Genomic DNA, 15,830 nt, shown 5'->3' with positions numbered 1-15,830 from the left:
CAGAATAATTAGTTTGTGTCTGTAGAATATGACCTGTAAACCAAGACATCTTTGAAGCACTACAGTATTGAAAAATATATTTTGATACACATTTCCCTCGATCAATTATTGGCTAAAGTGAGATTTCTGTAACATTTCCATTAGTTGTTCAGTCCACTTTCTACCTCAATTGTATGACAGTGTTTTCATAATGCATATACATGGTATGTCAGATGTTTGACAACAACACATCATTAACATTTGAATAAGAACTCTTTATTTCGTAAAATTTCTTTAATTACATCAACTCATAGCACAACACACACATTCATTCAAAAAAAGCTCCCGTGTTTTCAGCGCTTTGTGTTGTATGTCAGATTAACGTTAGGTAGACCTTTATTGCCCACTGTTTTTGACACATTTCAGATGAGGTTGCACATCCTTGGCCTAGTGAGCCGCGCTGATGAATGATTTAATAAATACAAGTATTTACAGATGTCCAGGGTTCAGTCCTCAATATCCTTTCCTTCCTCTGAACCGCGACCGTGTGTCAATCTGTAAAAAGAAAAGACTGAATCATTCTCTGTTTTGGATATAATATGATTTATGTCTCACTTGGGGAACACACAGCTAGCAGCAGGAAAGAGGAAGGTAAAACATTCCCTCTACTCCTTATTCTTCCCATTTCTTTCACTTTGTAGTTTCACAAATGCTTTGATGTCATCACCGATGACTTACCATAGACCTCTTGCACTCGAAGAAGGACGTCTGCAGGGCTTTGCAGTGGCCTTCCTTCAGACACTCACTGGGCATCTTCCCCTCCTGACAAAAGCAGAAACCAGTTAGAATACCCTGGACCCTCCCATGAGCTAAACATGCATTCCCTCCCACAAATGCAGTGTTTGATCTCGTTGCACTAACTTCCTCAGTTGGAAATGTTGTTTTATCTTAGTGAAGGATGACATTTGAGGATTGTTGGTATTACAGACATATTTATTCCTATCTACACTTAGTGAAACAATCCTTTTTGATTTCTGGATAGGATAATTTAGCTATTATAGAAACCTCATTAGATTTGACTAAAAAGTATGTTATTTCCCTGCACAATTTAGTGGATTAGAAGTATAAAGTAGCAAGTAAAGTACAAATATGTAAAAAGTACTTGATTAAAATTAACTCAGAATGATTGTCAACCACTGGTTCATTAAGATAACTGGTATTATCTAGGTTTATTATGATGTTTCATAATTATTATGTATTTCCTAATGTTGAGTATATGTCTGAATGTTTGAATATTAAGTTTCGGATGTACAAAAATCGGGTAAAGTTATTAATAGGGTGACTGTATATTATAATATACAGACTATGGGTTAGGGGGGAAATAAATACGTTTTCCATGGGACTTTGATAAAGCAAATTATTTACGCGTTATCTTATCTGTTAACCTTTAACTAAGTAATTACAACACGTTGAACTTGAATGTTTTTATCTCTAGAGGACATTTTCCTACCTTCACCACGCAATCATGCTGCATCAGACAGGCCCTGAAGTCCTCTCGGACGCCGGAGCAGGCCCGGCCATCCTCCTCTTTTTCGTCGTAGTACTTCGGCATGGTGCAGATTCCACTTTAACACCAGTTATTCCTTACATACATTCACAACTACAACAATGTGCTAACAATGACACAACCAATGTTATGGAAGTTCTCAGCCACCATGTTTCTGAAAGTGCATGACGGGAAAACGGAAGTACGTAGCGCTGAGAATTGCATGCTGGGAAGGTTTGTAGTTTTTTTTACAGATCAATAATCCGTGTGTAAATGTTAATGTTAAACACCTTCCACAAATAATAATGTAAACTCACAGAAATATTAAAAAAAGATGTGCAAATGCAGAAAGAAATTCCACACAAAAATGAAATCCGTGAATACTCAAATTAATTTACAAATACACAAAGAACATTTGTAAATATATATTCTACATACAGATAATTGATCTGTTCAAACTGTTTATATACAGTCTATGGTTCAAACACATTTGACCTCGATAGTTGATTTATAAACATTGTGCAGACCAATCCTGATCCATGTGTGGAAAAACTACATCAAATAAGCTTTGTGGTTATATTTGCAATAGATTTACTTTCTCTTTACAGCTGTTCTGGAATCTGGTGATACAGATGGCATGAGAAACGCACGTGGAACAACATAACACAGAAAAATAATGGCCATGACTTCCAACAACTTTTATTTCAAAGATGTCCATGAAAAATGATGTCAAACATCAGCGGCAGGCATACATGTACATGATGAAGGCACATGAACTGATGGGGGTGTGGGTTTGTTTTTAATCAAGGGGAAGAGTTCCTTTCATTGTTTTTTCTCATTTCCACTTTAAACAATTACAGTAAGGGGGGTCATAAGGAGATTAATGAGCGTTTATGCTGCTTTCAAGTCCTGTAATTAGTACTGAAAATTCACACTTTTGAAATCATGTCCACCATTCAGCTCTCATCTTCTCGCAATTAAAAAAAAAGACTGACGAAGAGGTGGCCGAGATAAGAAATAATAATCATGCACATGAACAGCATGACTAGGAAAAAAACAATTCCACTAAAAGGCACTTCACTTTCCCCTTCGATAAACCACTAACATGTAAAATGAGTGAAATTCATCCACTCATAATATTGGCCACACACACAAACACAAAACATGTCGACTGAATTTAAATAAACTATTACATGAGGCAGAACAGAGAGGGTGAGCGAAATAAAGAGAGATAATGCTCATTGCTTTTTTTTATATATTTACAATCAGTGAAAGAACTATACAACCTCAGTCAAATCTTACAACAAAAGGCGCAATCATCAGTAGTCATAATATTCTGTCCAATCAAAAAACAGATGATTGAACAAAATAGTTTGTCATATAGATTTGGAGGAATCAGTGAAATGAACTATGGGAAGATGGGAAATGTAAGTACAATGGTGAAAAGTGTGATGGCAACAAAGAAAGTGAAAAAAGCAGTGCAATCACGCTGTTTCAGAACAAACACCCCCCTTTTTGAACCGCTTTCACTCAGATGTTGATCTAAACATCCAGTAACTTATTTGACAGTGTATATTATTTTAAAAATATTAGTATATCCAGCAATAAAAGGGTAGGCAAGAGTGAGAGATTGGAATAATGTTGCTGAGACAATTTCAAGGGACCTGGATTTAAGGCACAATTTTTTTCTAATTTTGACCCACAGCTTCTTCAACAGAATCTATTCTCAACTCTCCTACCATTCGGTCTTTAAGAAGTGAAATGAAATTCAAACGTTTCGCTTCAAGTGAAAAGAACTGACCCGAGCACCTGCAGACAAAAGTTTGCAAGTAGCTGCAATAATGAAAGAAAATGTATAATAGCAATTTAGGCAACAAACACAACAGGACACAAATAAAAACAGACTCTGAACTATCATAAACATCTCTCAATAGAATAAAAATATATTTTACCTCTTGTACAAATTAAAGATTTATTTCAAATAAATTAAGTCACCTTCATAGATCGTCATAGCTCTATAATAATATATCAATATAACAATATATTCCTTCGGGAAAATGACGCCAAGGCAATGTCTGATTGGTTTACTGTAAATGGACGCTGAGGTCACACGGCCTCAGACAGGAGCTGAGATATGGTGTCATGGAAATTATTCTCTCAACGGATCGGGGTAGTTACCTCAGAAAGTGCCCTACAGTTTAGTCAAAGTTGTTACTGACTGGCTACAGGCAGGATTTTGGAACAAGCTCGTCCTGAGTGTGTGTTTCAGGACAAGTGGAGTATTTGAAGTGTGTCGGACAATACTCTGGGAGCGAGGGAAACATTGTTTGGGCTGGTGTTGATCTGGAGCTCCGTCATCTCTGTCGGGAACAGAGCGACTGGCCGTTAGCGATGACAACATTCTCCATCATCGAGGGCTGTTTTGCTGAGGCGTTAGTGACAGTGCAATGCCTTAGCTGGCCCGAAGGTGGCAGCATTGAGTCACCGGAGGAGGAGGGTTTAGCAGCGTCACACCACCGCTTCTCCCCAGATGTGATGATTTGTCCTCGTTTGTCCTTTTTTTCTGATTGGGTTCAAAGCCGCTGAGCAACACAGAGACTTTGAGAGCCGGAGCAGAATGCCTTCACGCACTCTGCCGCTATTCTTCAGGACAGTAGTATTCACATTCTCAAGAAATGAATTAAGAGCACAAGAGTGAGGGAGAGATGCAGAGAGAAATGGAGGAATCGATCGACGGGAAGCAAAAAACAAAACAAACGGACGAAGATCAGGGTACAGGGAGGCGGCGCTCCTCAGACAGCGGGCTCGGATGACTTCACTGCTGGTTGCTAGGCGCCAGAGGCCCTGCGTAAGCAATCGAGGAGAGTCTGGTCCCCCGGGGGGCCGTGATTCATGATCCAGAGTCAGCCTGCCATCCTCTTTATATGTATCTGCAAGAGAGCGTTACATGTGCTATTAGATTAAAACATTGAGGCAGAATGCATCTTGAGAAAGTGGTGTTAAATGTGATTAGACAGGAGAGGAACAGGTGTGTGTTTGGCTCACTTCACTGAGGATGGCCCACACTGCCGAGTCTTTGATGACCGAGAGCCGCAGAGCGATGATGGGATTGAAAGAAGGATCCACGACTCCCTCTGCCACACCCTTCTCAAACTGACCTGTGGGTTCAAGCAGACACAAAGACAACATTAGGGACTGTAAATCATATATATAAGGAGAGCCCAGTGCTAATGATTAACACTGGGTGCTGAAGTGAGAGGGAAACATTAACTGACCCGCTGGAAGAATATTAACCTCATGTTTGGGCCTTAATCACCTCACCTGAATACCCAGTGACTGACTTATGCACTTAAGTTGTATTTACTTTTCTGTATTCATAAAACAGCTATATTTCCTCTGGTGTACTTACACTTAGTTTTATAGGTTTTAAAAGGGTCTATTCTTTAATCTGTCTATAGTGTCTATTAAACTGTCTATATTTATACCTGTTCTATAGTGCATTCAATTTATATAGCACTGTTTATATTGTTTATACCAATACATACTGTTCATACTTCAACTTTTTTATATCTGTCTTAGATTACACTATGAATTACACTGCACTTTACTGCTTTCCCCCCCCCCCCCCCGCCCATAGCAATTTTGTTGTACCAGTTTGTGTACTCTGCAATGACAATACATTTTAATCTAATCTAATTATTTAATTGTATTGTTATTTTATTCAGTTTCTGACATTCGTTATGATTTATTCTTATTGATCTTTGTGTGAACTCTTACCTGTCCTACCCTTTGTTCTAAATGTTTGCCTGTTGCTGCTTTAATAGCCGAGTTCCCCTACAGGGATCAATTGATTTATCTAAATCACATCCACAAGGAACATTTAACGAAAAAGGTATGAAAGTAGAATCTTATTAGAATATTGTCAGCAAAAATATAAAGACTTAAACGACTCCAGGAAGAGCAGAACAACGTCAGATGAAAATAGGGAATATGGAAAAAGGCCGTGACGTCATCCGTGTGAGTATGTAATCTGATCGGACTCACCGATCCTGTAAAAGCGGTCTTCAGTTCGCTTGTACTTTTCTTTGGTCTGAAGTCCTGGTACCTAACATGTAGAGTACAGTAAAAGAAATATGAGACACAAACAACTTTTTTAATGATTTCTCAAAATTACGCAGCACTCTAAACGGACGCAAACATGTGAGCCTGCACAGGGAGTGTGAACCTCAGCGCCAGGGTGTATCGTGTCGGGCGCAGCAACGATTTTGTCATGCTCACATTGCTGTCAATAATCAATATGCTACGTGCCTAAGAGCAACCACTCAATTTAATTAAATAAAAACTGTTTGCACATCACACCAGAAGGGTGAGAGAGAGAGAGAGAGAGAGAGAGAGAGAGAGAGTGTGTGTGTGTGTGTGTGTGTGTGTGTGTGTGTGTGTGTGTGTGTGTGTGTGTGTGTGTGTGTGTGTGTGTGTGTGTGTGTGTGTGTGTGTGTGTGTGTGTGTGTGTGTGTGTGTGTGTGTGTGTGTGTGTGTGTGTGTGTGTGTGTGTGTGTGTGTGTGTGTGTGTGTGTGTGTGTGTGTGTGTGTGTGTGTGTGTGTGTGTGTGTGTGTGTGTGTGTGTGTGTGTGTGTGTGTGTGTGTGTGTGTGTGTGTGTGTGTGTGTGTGTGTGTGTGCTTACCGAAAAAGGCAGTATTTCCACGGTGGTGTTCTCGATTTTGTCACCCGGGTGCTCTTGGTTACCACTGCGGAACAGGAACCTGCCAAACAGATCAAACATTCGTTTTAATTAGGGCTGTCAAACGATTAAAATTTTTAATCAGATTAATCACAGTTTAAAAATTAATTAATCATGATTAATCACCATTCGAACTATGTCCAAAATATGCCATTTATTTATGTATATTGTTGTGGGAATGGAAAGATAAATGAAAGAAGGCGGATATATCAATTTAACATACAGTATGTATGTTTATTATAACATTTGTCTGCATGTCAAAATGAAAGACAACCCACACACCTATCAATCATCAAACCGTGGGGTCTTAATTCATTACGTGTTGATTTCTATCAACAGGGGAGTACTTCAGGAAAGTCGACAGAGGGGGGGGGGGGCGGCGGCGGCTAGTGGAGTACTTCGTGACCACAGAGTGTGAACGTTGTGATCAGCTGTTTTAGCGCAGTTCTCCAGTGAACGGGGGAGTCTCCCTCCGCAGCCGGTTGGCGTAGTTTTGGCACAGTTCCGTTGTACAGACCGACGTTAACAGCAGCCCTGTCTGTGCACACGGAGACCGACTCTGTCGTCCGGTGATCTAACCGCCTTCTGGAAAAGCTTCACAAGTACTCGGTACGCAAATGCGCTTTGTGACACAAGTGACGGTACGCATTTCAGATTACGCACATAACCTGCGTACCAGTTATGTGCACCCCTGTACCAGAGCCATATTATTACTATTATATGGCTCTGCCCTGTACTACAGCAAGAGTATTCTCCGTCGGGACTTCCTGCAACAACACCACGCCGTTATCAAAGATGTTCTATTGAGAAGACGATCACTACGTGACAAAAGTTTTCAAAACCGTGGCTACTGAAATCAATCTTACTAACTGCTGTCTGTGCAATTTACTCCGCGCGAGTTGGCAGACTTTATTTTGCTTACTTTAACATCATTTTTCATGGTGGGGCTAAGCCATTTCTTGGTATGGGTGTAGCCTACCCCAGCCATACCCTGGCGCTGCCACTGGTGGCACGTATGGGGCGGGCCATTCTGCACATGCGTTAAATGCGTTAAATATTTTAACGCAATTAATTCAAAAAATTAATTACCGCCGTTAACGCGATAATTTTGACAGCACTAGTTTTAATATTTACATCCATAAAAAAGCATTCTTGCACATTTCCCCTCGTGGCAGTTCATCAAGTCATTTGTGGATGGTTGTTACGGCTGCTGCCTTTCTGGTCGTCTTAATTGTGTTAAACTGTGTTATATGTAAATGAGCTGTGCGGTTGCCCTGACGTCATTGGCTGCCATTTCCTGGTCCGCCCCCCTGAAGATTGTGGTTGGAGCCATAGATATATATATAAACACTAGATGGCTCATGGGAGATTTTCCAGCGTAGCTGACTGGCCGCCATCTTGCTACAGTCAACAGTTACTCTGATTCGCGTTATGGTAGCTGTTGTAAGGTGAGTGATCTGCACAAAAATACTCTTAACTCGCTGAAATCTTGACTGATTTACAAACGATTTGGTTTATTATAAACATTATTAGCATGGCTATGATACAGGATGCTTGGACATGTTGAAATTGCAGCTTTTCTTTGTGTATGTGGTTGTATTTATTAGCTGGCTAATAACAAGAGGCTGTCAGTGAGACCTAGTATTACAAAGTTCACCCAGCAACTTTACACCAGTGGGAGAGGCAGAACTGCTCTTTCTTTTCAACATAACTTAAGTTACACATGATTTCTTCCAAGTGGTTTGGCTTGTTAAAAACATCTTGCATTATGATACAGGAATTTGCTGGCTTTGTGTTTACAGAAGTACCTGACTATGCCGGACTTTTGTGCAGCCTACGGATGCTCCAATCGCCGCTGTCTGCAAACAAGAACCCGTGGGATCACCACATATGTTTATGTTTGCTCAGTCTAATAAACCCATAACATGGTTGTGAAAGAATACCAAAGCTGAGGCTGGACGATGATTGATTGTTAGTGTGCCATGTGTCACTGTGTGTCTTATTGGTTTTGTGGTATACTGTATTTTATTTTATTGTGTGCAAGACACATTTAAAACAAATAACCTTGAACCTTGAAGCCCCATCTCTCCCCACCTGCTCCTGCTTCCTACATCCCCTCCACACCACACCAAGTTGTTCTTCTTAATAATAATAATACATTTATGTTGGGGGGCCGCCTTTCATAACACCCAAGGACACCTTACAGGGGCATAGGGGCAATATAGGGAACAATTTAAACAGTGGATTTTGTGATATATCAGCCGGGGTGAGTCAAGACAAACCACAAATGGACTACAGAAGGACATATGGTACAGTTTATATTATTCTTGGTCTTTTTTCAATAACATATTTCAAAGGTTCTGGATTTGTTTACAAATCTAGAAACTAAATACAAAACTAGGATGATATGAAGATCTCATGTCAAAAATAATTGTGATAAATTAGACAGAACTGGCCTGTCTGTGAGCACATTTTATGTTGGTTTGGTTCTTCTGATAAAGGTGTGAATATCTAAATAATATACCAACATATGCTATTGTCATTAGTTGTGTCCCTGTTCTTCAAGCTAAGGCATTGCTCAATTAACAACTCTTGGTTTACAGAATGGTAACATGAGACCGATTTTTATATATAAAATATAAATGTATTTTAATTTTATAATTTATTTATAATTTATTTTAAATATTGACAATATAATAAAATAAATGGAAATATATACACCGGCAAATATTTAATATAAATACCTTGTGTGTGTGTATAGCTATTGCTTTATCTGATTAATGTTATTTTCATATGAAAGTCCATGATTATAAGTATGCAGTATCATAACTACATCTTTGATGTTTATAAAAAACCAAACCGTTTGAAAATCGGTTGAAAATTGAGCAAGCTATGGTTATTTAAATAGTAAACCATAATGTTATGAATGAGAGCACTGCCTGTAGCAGGATGGCGGCCAAGTGGCAACGTCGGTCTCCATTGGCCAGCAGCGCGTGTGAGCCATCTAGTGTTTATATATATCTATGGTTGGAGCACGCCGGGCCCGACGCACTCCAATCGCAGCGCCCAGACGGCGCACACCTGCTGGAGATGACTACAAAGCCTGGGGACAGCTATCACTCTGGAGGCTCTGTTGGGGGAACAGACGCCTCTCGCTAGTGGCTAGTTTGTGTTAAACAGTAGGTTAACTTGTGTGGGCCGTGTTGATCAGTATTATTGTGATTAGATATGTCTCGATTAGTTTAGTGTTGTGTGACTGTTGTACTTTGCCTCAGCTGTGTGTTCTTACAGCTTCCTTTCTTTAGACTGTACCACTTTGACAGTGAGGGTTTTAGTTTCTATTTAGCTCGTTATTATCTATGTCTTCGTATGTACACAGGCTACTTTTTGTTAGAGTCCTTCCTTTGTTTGTTCCTTAATTAAGTCGGCGTGCTTTTGGCCCTTTTGTTTGTTCAGGCTGTGTGCCTTTCATTTTGTTTCACCCTGTTCTATAATAAAACTACTTATAACCACTACCAATTCCAACTGGTGTGTGTTGCACTTCCTCATCCTTAGTGGGGACGTAAATTGAGTTCATGAAATAAATGGTTGTGTAAGTGCACTTCTTTCATTTCATCGAGGGTTAACTGTCAGTCGGATATATTTTCAATGCGTTTGGTTCTTAGATCTCACATTCAGGTCATAGCTACAGGGTTTGAACATTAACGATCTGCCTTTTTAACCAGCGTAGGAATCTCAATAGATTTCGGAGGATGATTTGAATTCAAGAAGCGTGGGCACAAAGGGAAACGTGAGCTTCACTTAAGAAAGGTTGGAGGATTCAAGGAAGAACAGGACGATCATGCTTTCCTTACTTTACCTGAAACGAGGCCGATTTCAGTTTGAGTTTTAACTTTTAGAAAACAAGGTGCTACACATTTTGGTCAATTGATTTCCATAACTTATGGTAACAGTTTCCTTAGCAGACATTCTGTGAAGGTATATAGTATCAATGATAGAGTTAGTGTTTAATCAGCCAGCAATCAGACATACACTATAACTGATATGTATGCTTATGGGGAAATAAGTGTTGTACATGTGCTGTTGGGATATCATTGAAATAACAGAACAAACATACAGCACATATAGTTCCAGAACATTTTTTACAGATAGATTAGATTATAGTAGGAGGCAGAGGAAGTATGTCGGATCACAAAGAACGCAAAGCAGTCTGTATCTCTCGGCTAACTGCTGATCAGATGTCGGTATTATTATTGCTATCATTCAAAAGCAGACAAAACACTCTGAGTCAGAGAGAGAAAGACGAGGCGGCTCTTTCCCCACTCACAGCCACTTAGTAGCGGATTGATCGACAGTCTTGTGGTCCAAACGTTATCTTTACGAGTGCAACGAATTCACTTGTCACCATAAAATGAATCTCCACATGACTAGATCTGAACATCCCCTTTCCGCTGCTGTGACGTTCTCGCAATCAGATCTCTTTATATTCCCTGTCTTTCTCCCACCTTCTCCACGGCTCCACAGGGAGTAGGAGGCTGACCCGAGGAAGCTTATTTTAGAGCACTCTCATTAGCTCAGCCGGATCCCTGAAGAGACACACTCACACACACAGTGAAGCTCAACCTGAAGCACTAAAGGGCAGGAGGCAGAGGAAAGCGAGAAGACAGATTTCTGCATGTGCTTTCATTGCCAACATTATTATAATACATGTATGCTAATCATATTACTTCAACAGATGACACTCAGATAAAGCCCTTCATACATACTTCTCTATGCTAACAGGCCGGTCAAATTTGAAGAGGATGTAGTCTCCCGCTTTCGGAGTGATGGACCAGAAGAAGTCCTCTCCCAGGTACGTCTTCTCCAGCGTGTGACCCTGGTACACCTGTGTGACACATGACATGTTTCGTTCCACCCTACTCACTGATTGTAAAGCTGAGGGACATTGTGTTCAATTAATCATTCATATTTCTATGAACTAGGCTGAAGCTTTATTACAGATACTTCCTTTTCTGAAGATCCAATCCACCGCTGATAACAACGGTTATCAGGTTCAGGACCTGATTTGGATATATTAATCATAGGTAAGCAGCTCCCGAGTCATTGTTTCTATCCTTACAACTAGGATATATACAGAGGGGTTTACATAAGCATCCTACATTTTAGATAAACTCACCGAATTTTGGACACTTATTTTATTTAACCAACTAAATGCTAACAGGTGGAATGGAATCACCGAGAGGATTAAAGCAGGCACCAAGGATACGGTGTGATGATGAAACGCTCATTATAGGCGGGGTTGGGTTGTAACGGAATACATGTAACAGCGTTACGTAGTCAGAAGACACAAATCAAGTAACTGTATTCAGCAACGAGTAATCTGATTACAGTTACTTTCGTAAACCTGAAGTGAATACATTTTGGATTACTTATTGGAGTTATTGGTGGAAAGATTTTCTCACAACATTTAATATTCATTACTAAAGGTAAAGCCGAATCATCACAGCGCACAAAACCTATTACCGCCGCAGATGGGCCAAAAAAGGGAGCGTTTGAAAAAAATGTGCGGGTCCGCTCGCTCAGTGAAACCATAACAACGAAACATGGAGGAACAAAAGTCTGCGTTTAAATCATGTGTGTGTGTGTGGAGGTGTGTGTGGTTAAAACACATCAGCCTGCGGTAGCTCTTTAGCCTTTCTAATGATTCTGAAGGTAAACACAGTGAAGGCACTGCGAGAGTTAACCCTCCCGCTGCCTCCTGGTGCTGCAGAGATGTCATGAGGTTTTCCTTCTATAAAACAGCTGTGGGCAGCAGATACTGTGAGAGTCACAGACATGAATTCATAGATCAAGGCAGACTGGTGCACACACTCTCCTGTTTTACCAATCCGGTGCTTAAACAAATATAGCTCTACACCCCTGGCCGAAATGTCCTTAAAATGAAGTCCGAGTTCGACATTTTAATTCACGTCCTGCCAACACTGGCAGGACAGGTTCTAAGCCGTGTCCCTCACTCTCCTCACATCCCAAGCTGCATCCCCAAAAAGTGTATTATGTTGTTACATCGTTTCAGATGTGATGTTTCAGTTGTGATAAGCCATTAAAACAGTAAAAACACGTTCAGTTTCCTTTTGCTTTTTGTGTCTCCTGTTCACCAAAACATACCATCTGTGATGGAAAAAGAAAGTAATCCAAAAGTAATCTGAATATGTGAAGACACGTAACTGTAACTGTATTCAGATTACTTTCAGAGCCATGTAATCAGTAATCAGTAACTGATTACATTTACAAAGTAAGCCTGATTATAGGCTATCCCTTCAATGATGCTACAGACACATGTAACTCATCTGACTTTCAGTTAAGTGCCTTGTTTTTGCTTCATTTTAAGTGTGTTTCAATGTGTGTTTAAATTACACAAACATTGGTTATAAAGTATTTGAGCTCGGAGAGATGTGAAATGTAGCGCTGGTTGCTTTGTAACAGACATTAAAGCTGATGTTGGATTGATTCTTTTATGTTTTAAACTGAGATAAGATTGAATCACAGGATCAAAGTTAGATAGGATTAGTTTTTTAAGAGCAAATGGGGAAAGTTCTATCTCAGATTATTCCTATCTTAACTTCAGACTTTCAAGAGAGGTAGGTTTCTATAAAACAGCCTCAGAAAACTATAAAGTAAAGTCCGAGAGGAAACATATGTGATGGAAACCCTGCAATGATACCTTCACTGAAGTGGAAACCTCAGCTGGGGGGTTGACGTGCATCTTGTGGAGCAGAGGCTTCAGGAAGTCCTTGTCCTGTGGACACACAGAGATGGGACATTAACATTTCTATACAGAAAGATGCTTCTAATGTTATGTATGAACGCAGGGCCGTGAGACTCACTGTGAGTTTCTGGATCTTTCCAGCAAGAGAAGAATGGAGTCCCACGTGTTGAAACAGGGAGGGTCTGAAGCGCACACGCAGGCTGGACTTCTGCCGCTCGCAGTGTTTCTAGAACAAATACAGGGAGGATTGATGAAACCTGAACTCCTTACAATGTCACTTACTCATACATCTATACAGTGGTCTCAGTGCACACCGCATCTTTCTCCGGGTTGCAGACTTTGACCCACAGGATGTGGTCCAGCAGCCAATCGATGGGCTTCTCCTTGTAGAACATGAAGATGAACTCAACAATGAGGTTCAGGTCCGGAGCCTGGAACATCTTTCCTGGAGGAAAGAGAGAACAAGGAAGGTTTATAGACATGCGTTGATTCTGCACAGCGTCATTAAAGACAAGACGAATACAAAAAGGCATGTAGGGAGTTGCTACATATGGATTTGCTATTCCCTGCCAAACCGTGGTACTGATCTCTCTCTTCCATCCACGGTGCATTTGACTGCGTTCATTCTGTCAAGTCCGTTTCAGATTTGTTTTTGTATTTAAAGTTAGTAATTGTACCTGATATGTGTGGATATGAAACATAATCAATCAATCATACATGAAAGAACTATCCATGTTGCATATGGGTGATTACTTATTAATCACCAACAGAAGAAAGTCTTTACATCATAACAACAGGATTGTCACCTATTGATAAATCCAACAAGTATTTCTGCATTTGAGTACTTTGCCAAGTGCCTTTCTAAATCCTGAGTTAAGAGAATGAGTAAATAATCACTTGAGAGACCATTTAGCCAGGACATTTGACTTTTTGGCTTTCAAATAATGCTCCATTTAACAGATCCCCCCTGTGGATGCAGTGTATTGATCATGTGTGTGAGGGCTACAAGCCTCACAAACGAACACACATCGTAAAGGTTATGATTTTGTTTACATTACACAGAGATTAAAGTATCTATTGTGATTTGTGTTGTGTGTAATCCTATTGTCAGTGTCTTACAGCTCACCTTGCTCCTGGCAAAAGGCTGCGCTGATGGAAACCACCTGCCTTTATAGACGTGTCAGCTAATTGGACTACACCATTCCTCTCAAACCCTGAGGGGTGTTTGAAGAGGCCACTCCATTTAAGCCACCCCTTTTTAGAGCCTCTTTCCCCTGCATGCAATAATGGACTGACCAGTAGTGCTATACATTCCTGCAGTGTGGAGATGAGGGGGGGTATGTGAGTTGCTCTTGGACAGAAGAGCACACAGGATGTCACCCATTTTTTGTGTCGTTCTGCTTATGCGTTTACATGCTAGATTGTGTCTGTTGATATCTACACCTTTTTGTTTAAACCTAATAGATTGTATTACCCATCTTAAAACTGTACATATATTGGGTCAATAAAATCCGTATTTTTGCACCTCAACCTGCACTCCTGTTTTTTCTGTACCCTGGTCCTTCACAATGTGCTAAACGGGTCGTACCAATAAAGCCCAGCTGAGAAAACTCCAGGATCATCCAGTCCTCCGACGAGAGCTGCAGGGCAAAGTTCTTCATGGTGGCAAAGTAGTTAGGCTTGGCCACGATGTCATCCTCCAGCTGAAGAACAAAACAGGAGGAAGTTAGTTGAGGTTGCTGATGGAGACGGTGGGAATCAAGAAGGAGACTCCTCTACTCAAGGACAACCATGTGACCTGAGCTAGGACACACTAAACACTAAACTACAGTAGAAGTCAGATGGGCAATACCTCTTCCCTCCGAGCAGAGAATGGAAAAGACATACGGCATGCATGAGACAGAAAGTTGGGAGATTAACAACACAAAACTGTGCATGATGTGATAGAAGACATTGATGGAAACATTCTCAAGTTAGGCGCCTAGTTTACCCAAGAGCAAACTGGCTTCAGTCTAATGAAACAATGCAGGCTCTGATCCATATCTGCAACAACACACATTTCATTTGGTATGTTTGCCCAGTAACAGGCTTCACGCTGACACCTGAGTAACTGTAGGCAGAGCCCTTTTTCAAATGCACTCCGACAAGTTGCTATGGGAACCTTTATTGTATTCATTTTTCTATTTAAAAGGACATACCTGGACATAATAAACTCCTTTGCTCACAGCATACATCATGAGGAAGGAGTAGTCCAGATTCTGCTTGGTTCGCCATCTGATAACACAGAAGAAAGAGTTAACATAGACTACAACTATACATGAGTGTGATGGGGACGGGAAGCACCAAAAGTTGAATTACATATTTTAAAAAGATATTTTATTCCTCTGTCTGCTTTTTTCACTTTTATCCTGTTCTCAAAATAAAATCCTATCTTTTTTATATTTTCTCTTTACAATGTTAAACGTATAATCTTTGGCTGATGCAAACAAACGAGAGACAATAAAACTACTCACAAAAGAGAAAGTAAACACATTTGGGATAGACCGACTGCTTTACATGCATAAAAAGCCCAACTGTGCAAATCAGTTATTCTCAGGTACACTGAACCACAGACTCTACTTGAATAATGTACACACCCCAACGCACACATTGTTTACACTCAGGTGAACAGACTATAAATAAGCATGTGTGCTTAAACTCAGCTAGGTGGGCAGGTGTTGCTGCAGTTTTAGCTGTAAGCGCATCTAATAAGCCTTTCACACACACACACACACACACACACACACACACACACACACAC

At 40.4% G+C, this 15,830-nt stretch overlaps 2 protein-coding genes across 3 annotated transcripts in view; both read right to left on the bottom strand.

Moving 5' to 3' along the window:
* Nucleotides 1–75: 75 nt before the first annotated feature.
* Nucleotides 76–1,717, bottom strand: coa5 (cytochrome C oxidase assembly factor 5). Its single transcript, XM_034109846.2, has 3 exons — nt 1,490–1,717; nt 718–801; nt 76–534 (listed from the first exon to the last, which is right to left on the bottom strand). Exons 1-3 carry the CDS (start codon nt 1,589–1,591, stop codon nt 493–495), a joined length of 228 nt encoding a protein of 75 aa, XP_033965737.1. The 5' UTR covers nt 1,592–1,717; the 3' UTR covers nt 76–492.
* A 491-nt stretch (nt 1,718–2,208) lies between these two features.
* Nucleotides 2,209–15,830, bottom strand: part of mgat4a (alpha-1,3-mannosyl-glycoprotein 4-beta-N-acetylglucosaminyltransferase A) — a 44,586-nt gene continuing 30,964 nt past the window's right edge. For both annotated transcript variants that reach the window (XM_034110041.2, XM_034110042.1), the window contains 10 exons: nt 15,229–15,304; nt 14,619–14,733; nt 13,345–13,475; nt 13,149–13,256; nt 12,986–13,060; nt 11,031–11,149; nt 6,208–6,286; nt 5,570–5,630; nt 4,571–4,683; nt 2,209–4,455 (listed from right to left, as the gene is read on the bottom strand). In XM_034110041.2, the coding sequence (XP_033965932.1) occupies nt 4,429–4,455; nt 4,571–4,683; nt 5,570–5,630; nt 6,208–6,286; nt 11,031–11,149; nt 12,986–13,060; nt 13,149–13,256; nt 13,345–13,475; nt 14,619–14,733; nt 15,229–15,304 (904 nt within the window). In that variant the 3' untranslated portion in view covers nt 2,209–4,428. The remainder of the gene's footprint in view (nt 4,456–4,570; nt 4,684–5,569; nt 5,631–6,207; nt 6,287–11,030; nt 11,150–12,985; nt 13,061–13,148; nt 13,257–13,344; nt 13,476–14,618; nt 14,734–15,228; nt 15,305–15,830) is intronic.

The sequence above is a fragment of the Pseudochaenichthys georgianus genome, chromosome 21, assembly GCF_902827115.2.
Source record: "Pseudochaenichthys georgianus chromosome 21, fPseGeo1.2, whole genome shotgun sequence".
NCBI classification, from domain to species: domain Eukaryota; kingdom Metazoa; phylum Chordata; class Actinopteri; order Perciformes; family Channichthyidae; genus Pseudochaenichthys; species Pseudochaenichthys georgianus.
Note: the sequence above shows the minus strand (reverse complement) of the source record. Positions and strands in the feature narration are given on the sequence as shown.

What these genes read in the sequence shown, in the direction of transcription:
- coa5 (XM_034109846.2), bottom strand. Translation starts at nt 1,591, where the DNA reads ATGCCGAAGTACTACGACGAAAAAGAGGAGGATGGCCGGGCCTGCTCC. An exon ending in AGCATGATTGCGTGGTGAAG is followed by an intron (nt 802 to 1,489) that starts GTAGGAAAATGT and finishes TGCTTTTGTCAG; the next exon opens with GAGGGGAAGATGCCCAGTGA. An exon ending in TCGAGTGCAAGAGGTCTATG is followed by an intron (nt 535 to 717) that starts GTAAGTCATCGG and finishes TTCTTTTTACAG; the next exon opens with ATTGACACACGGTCGCGGTT.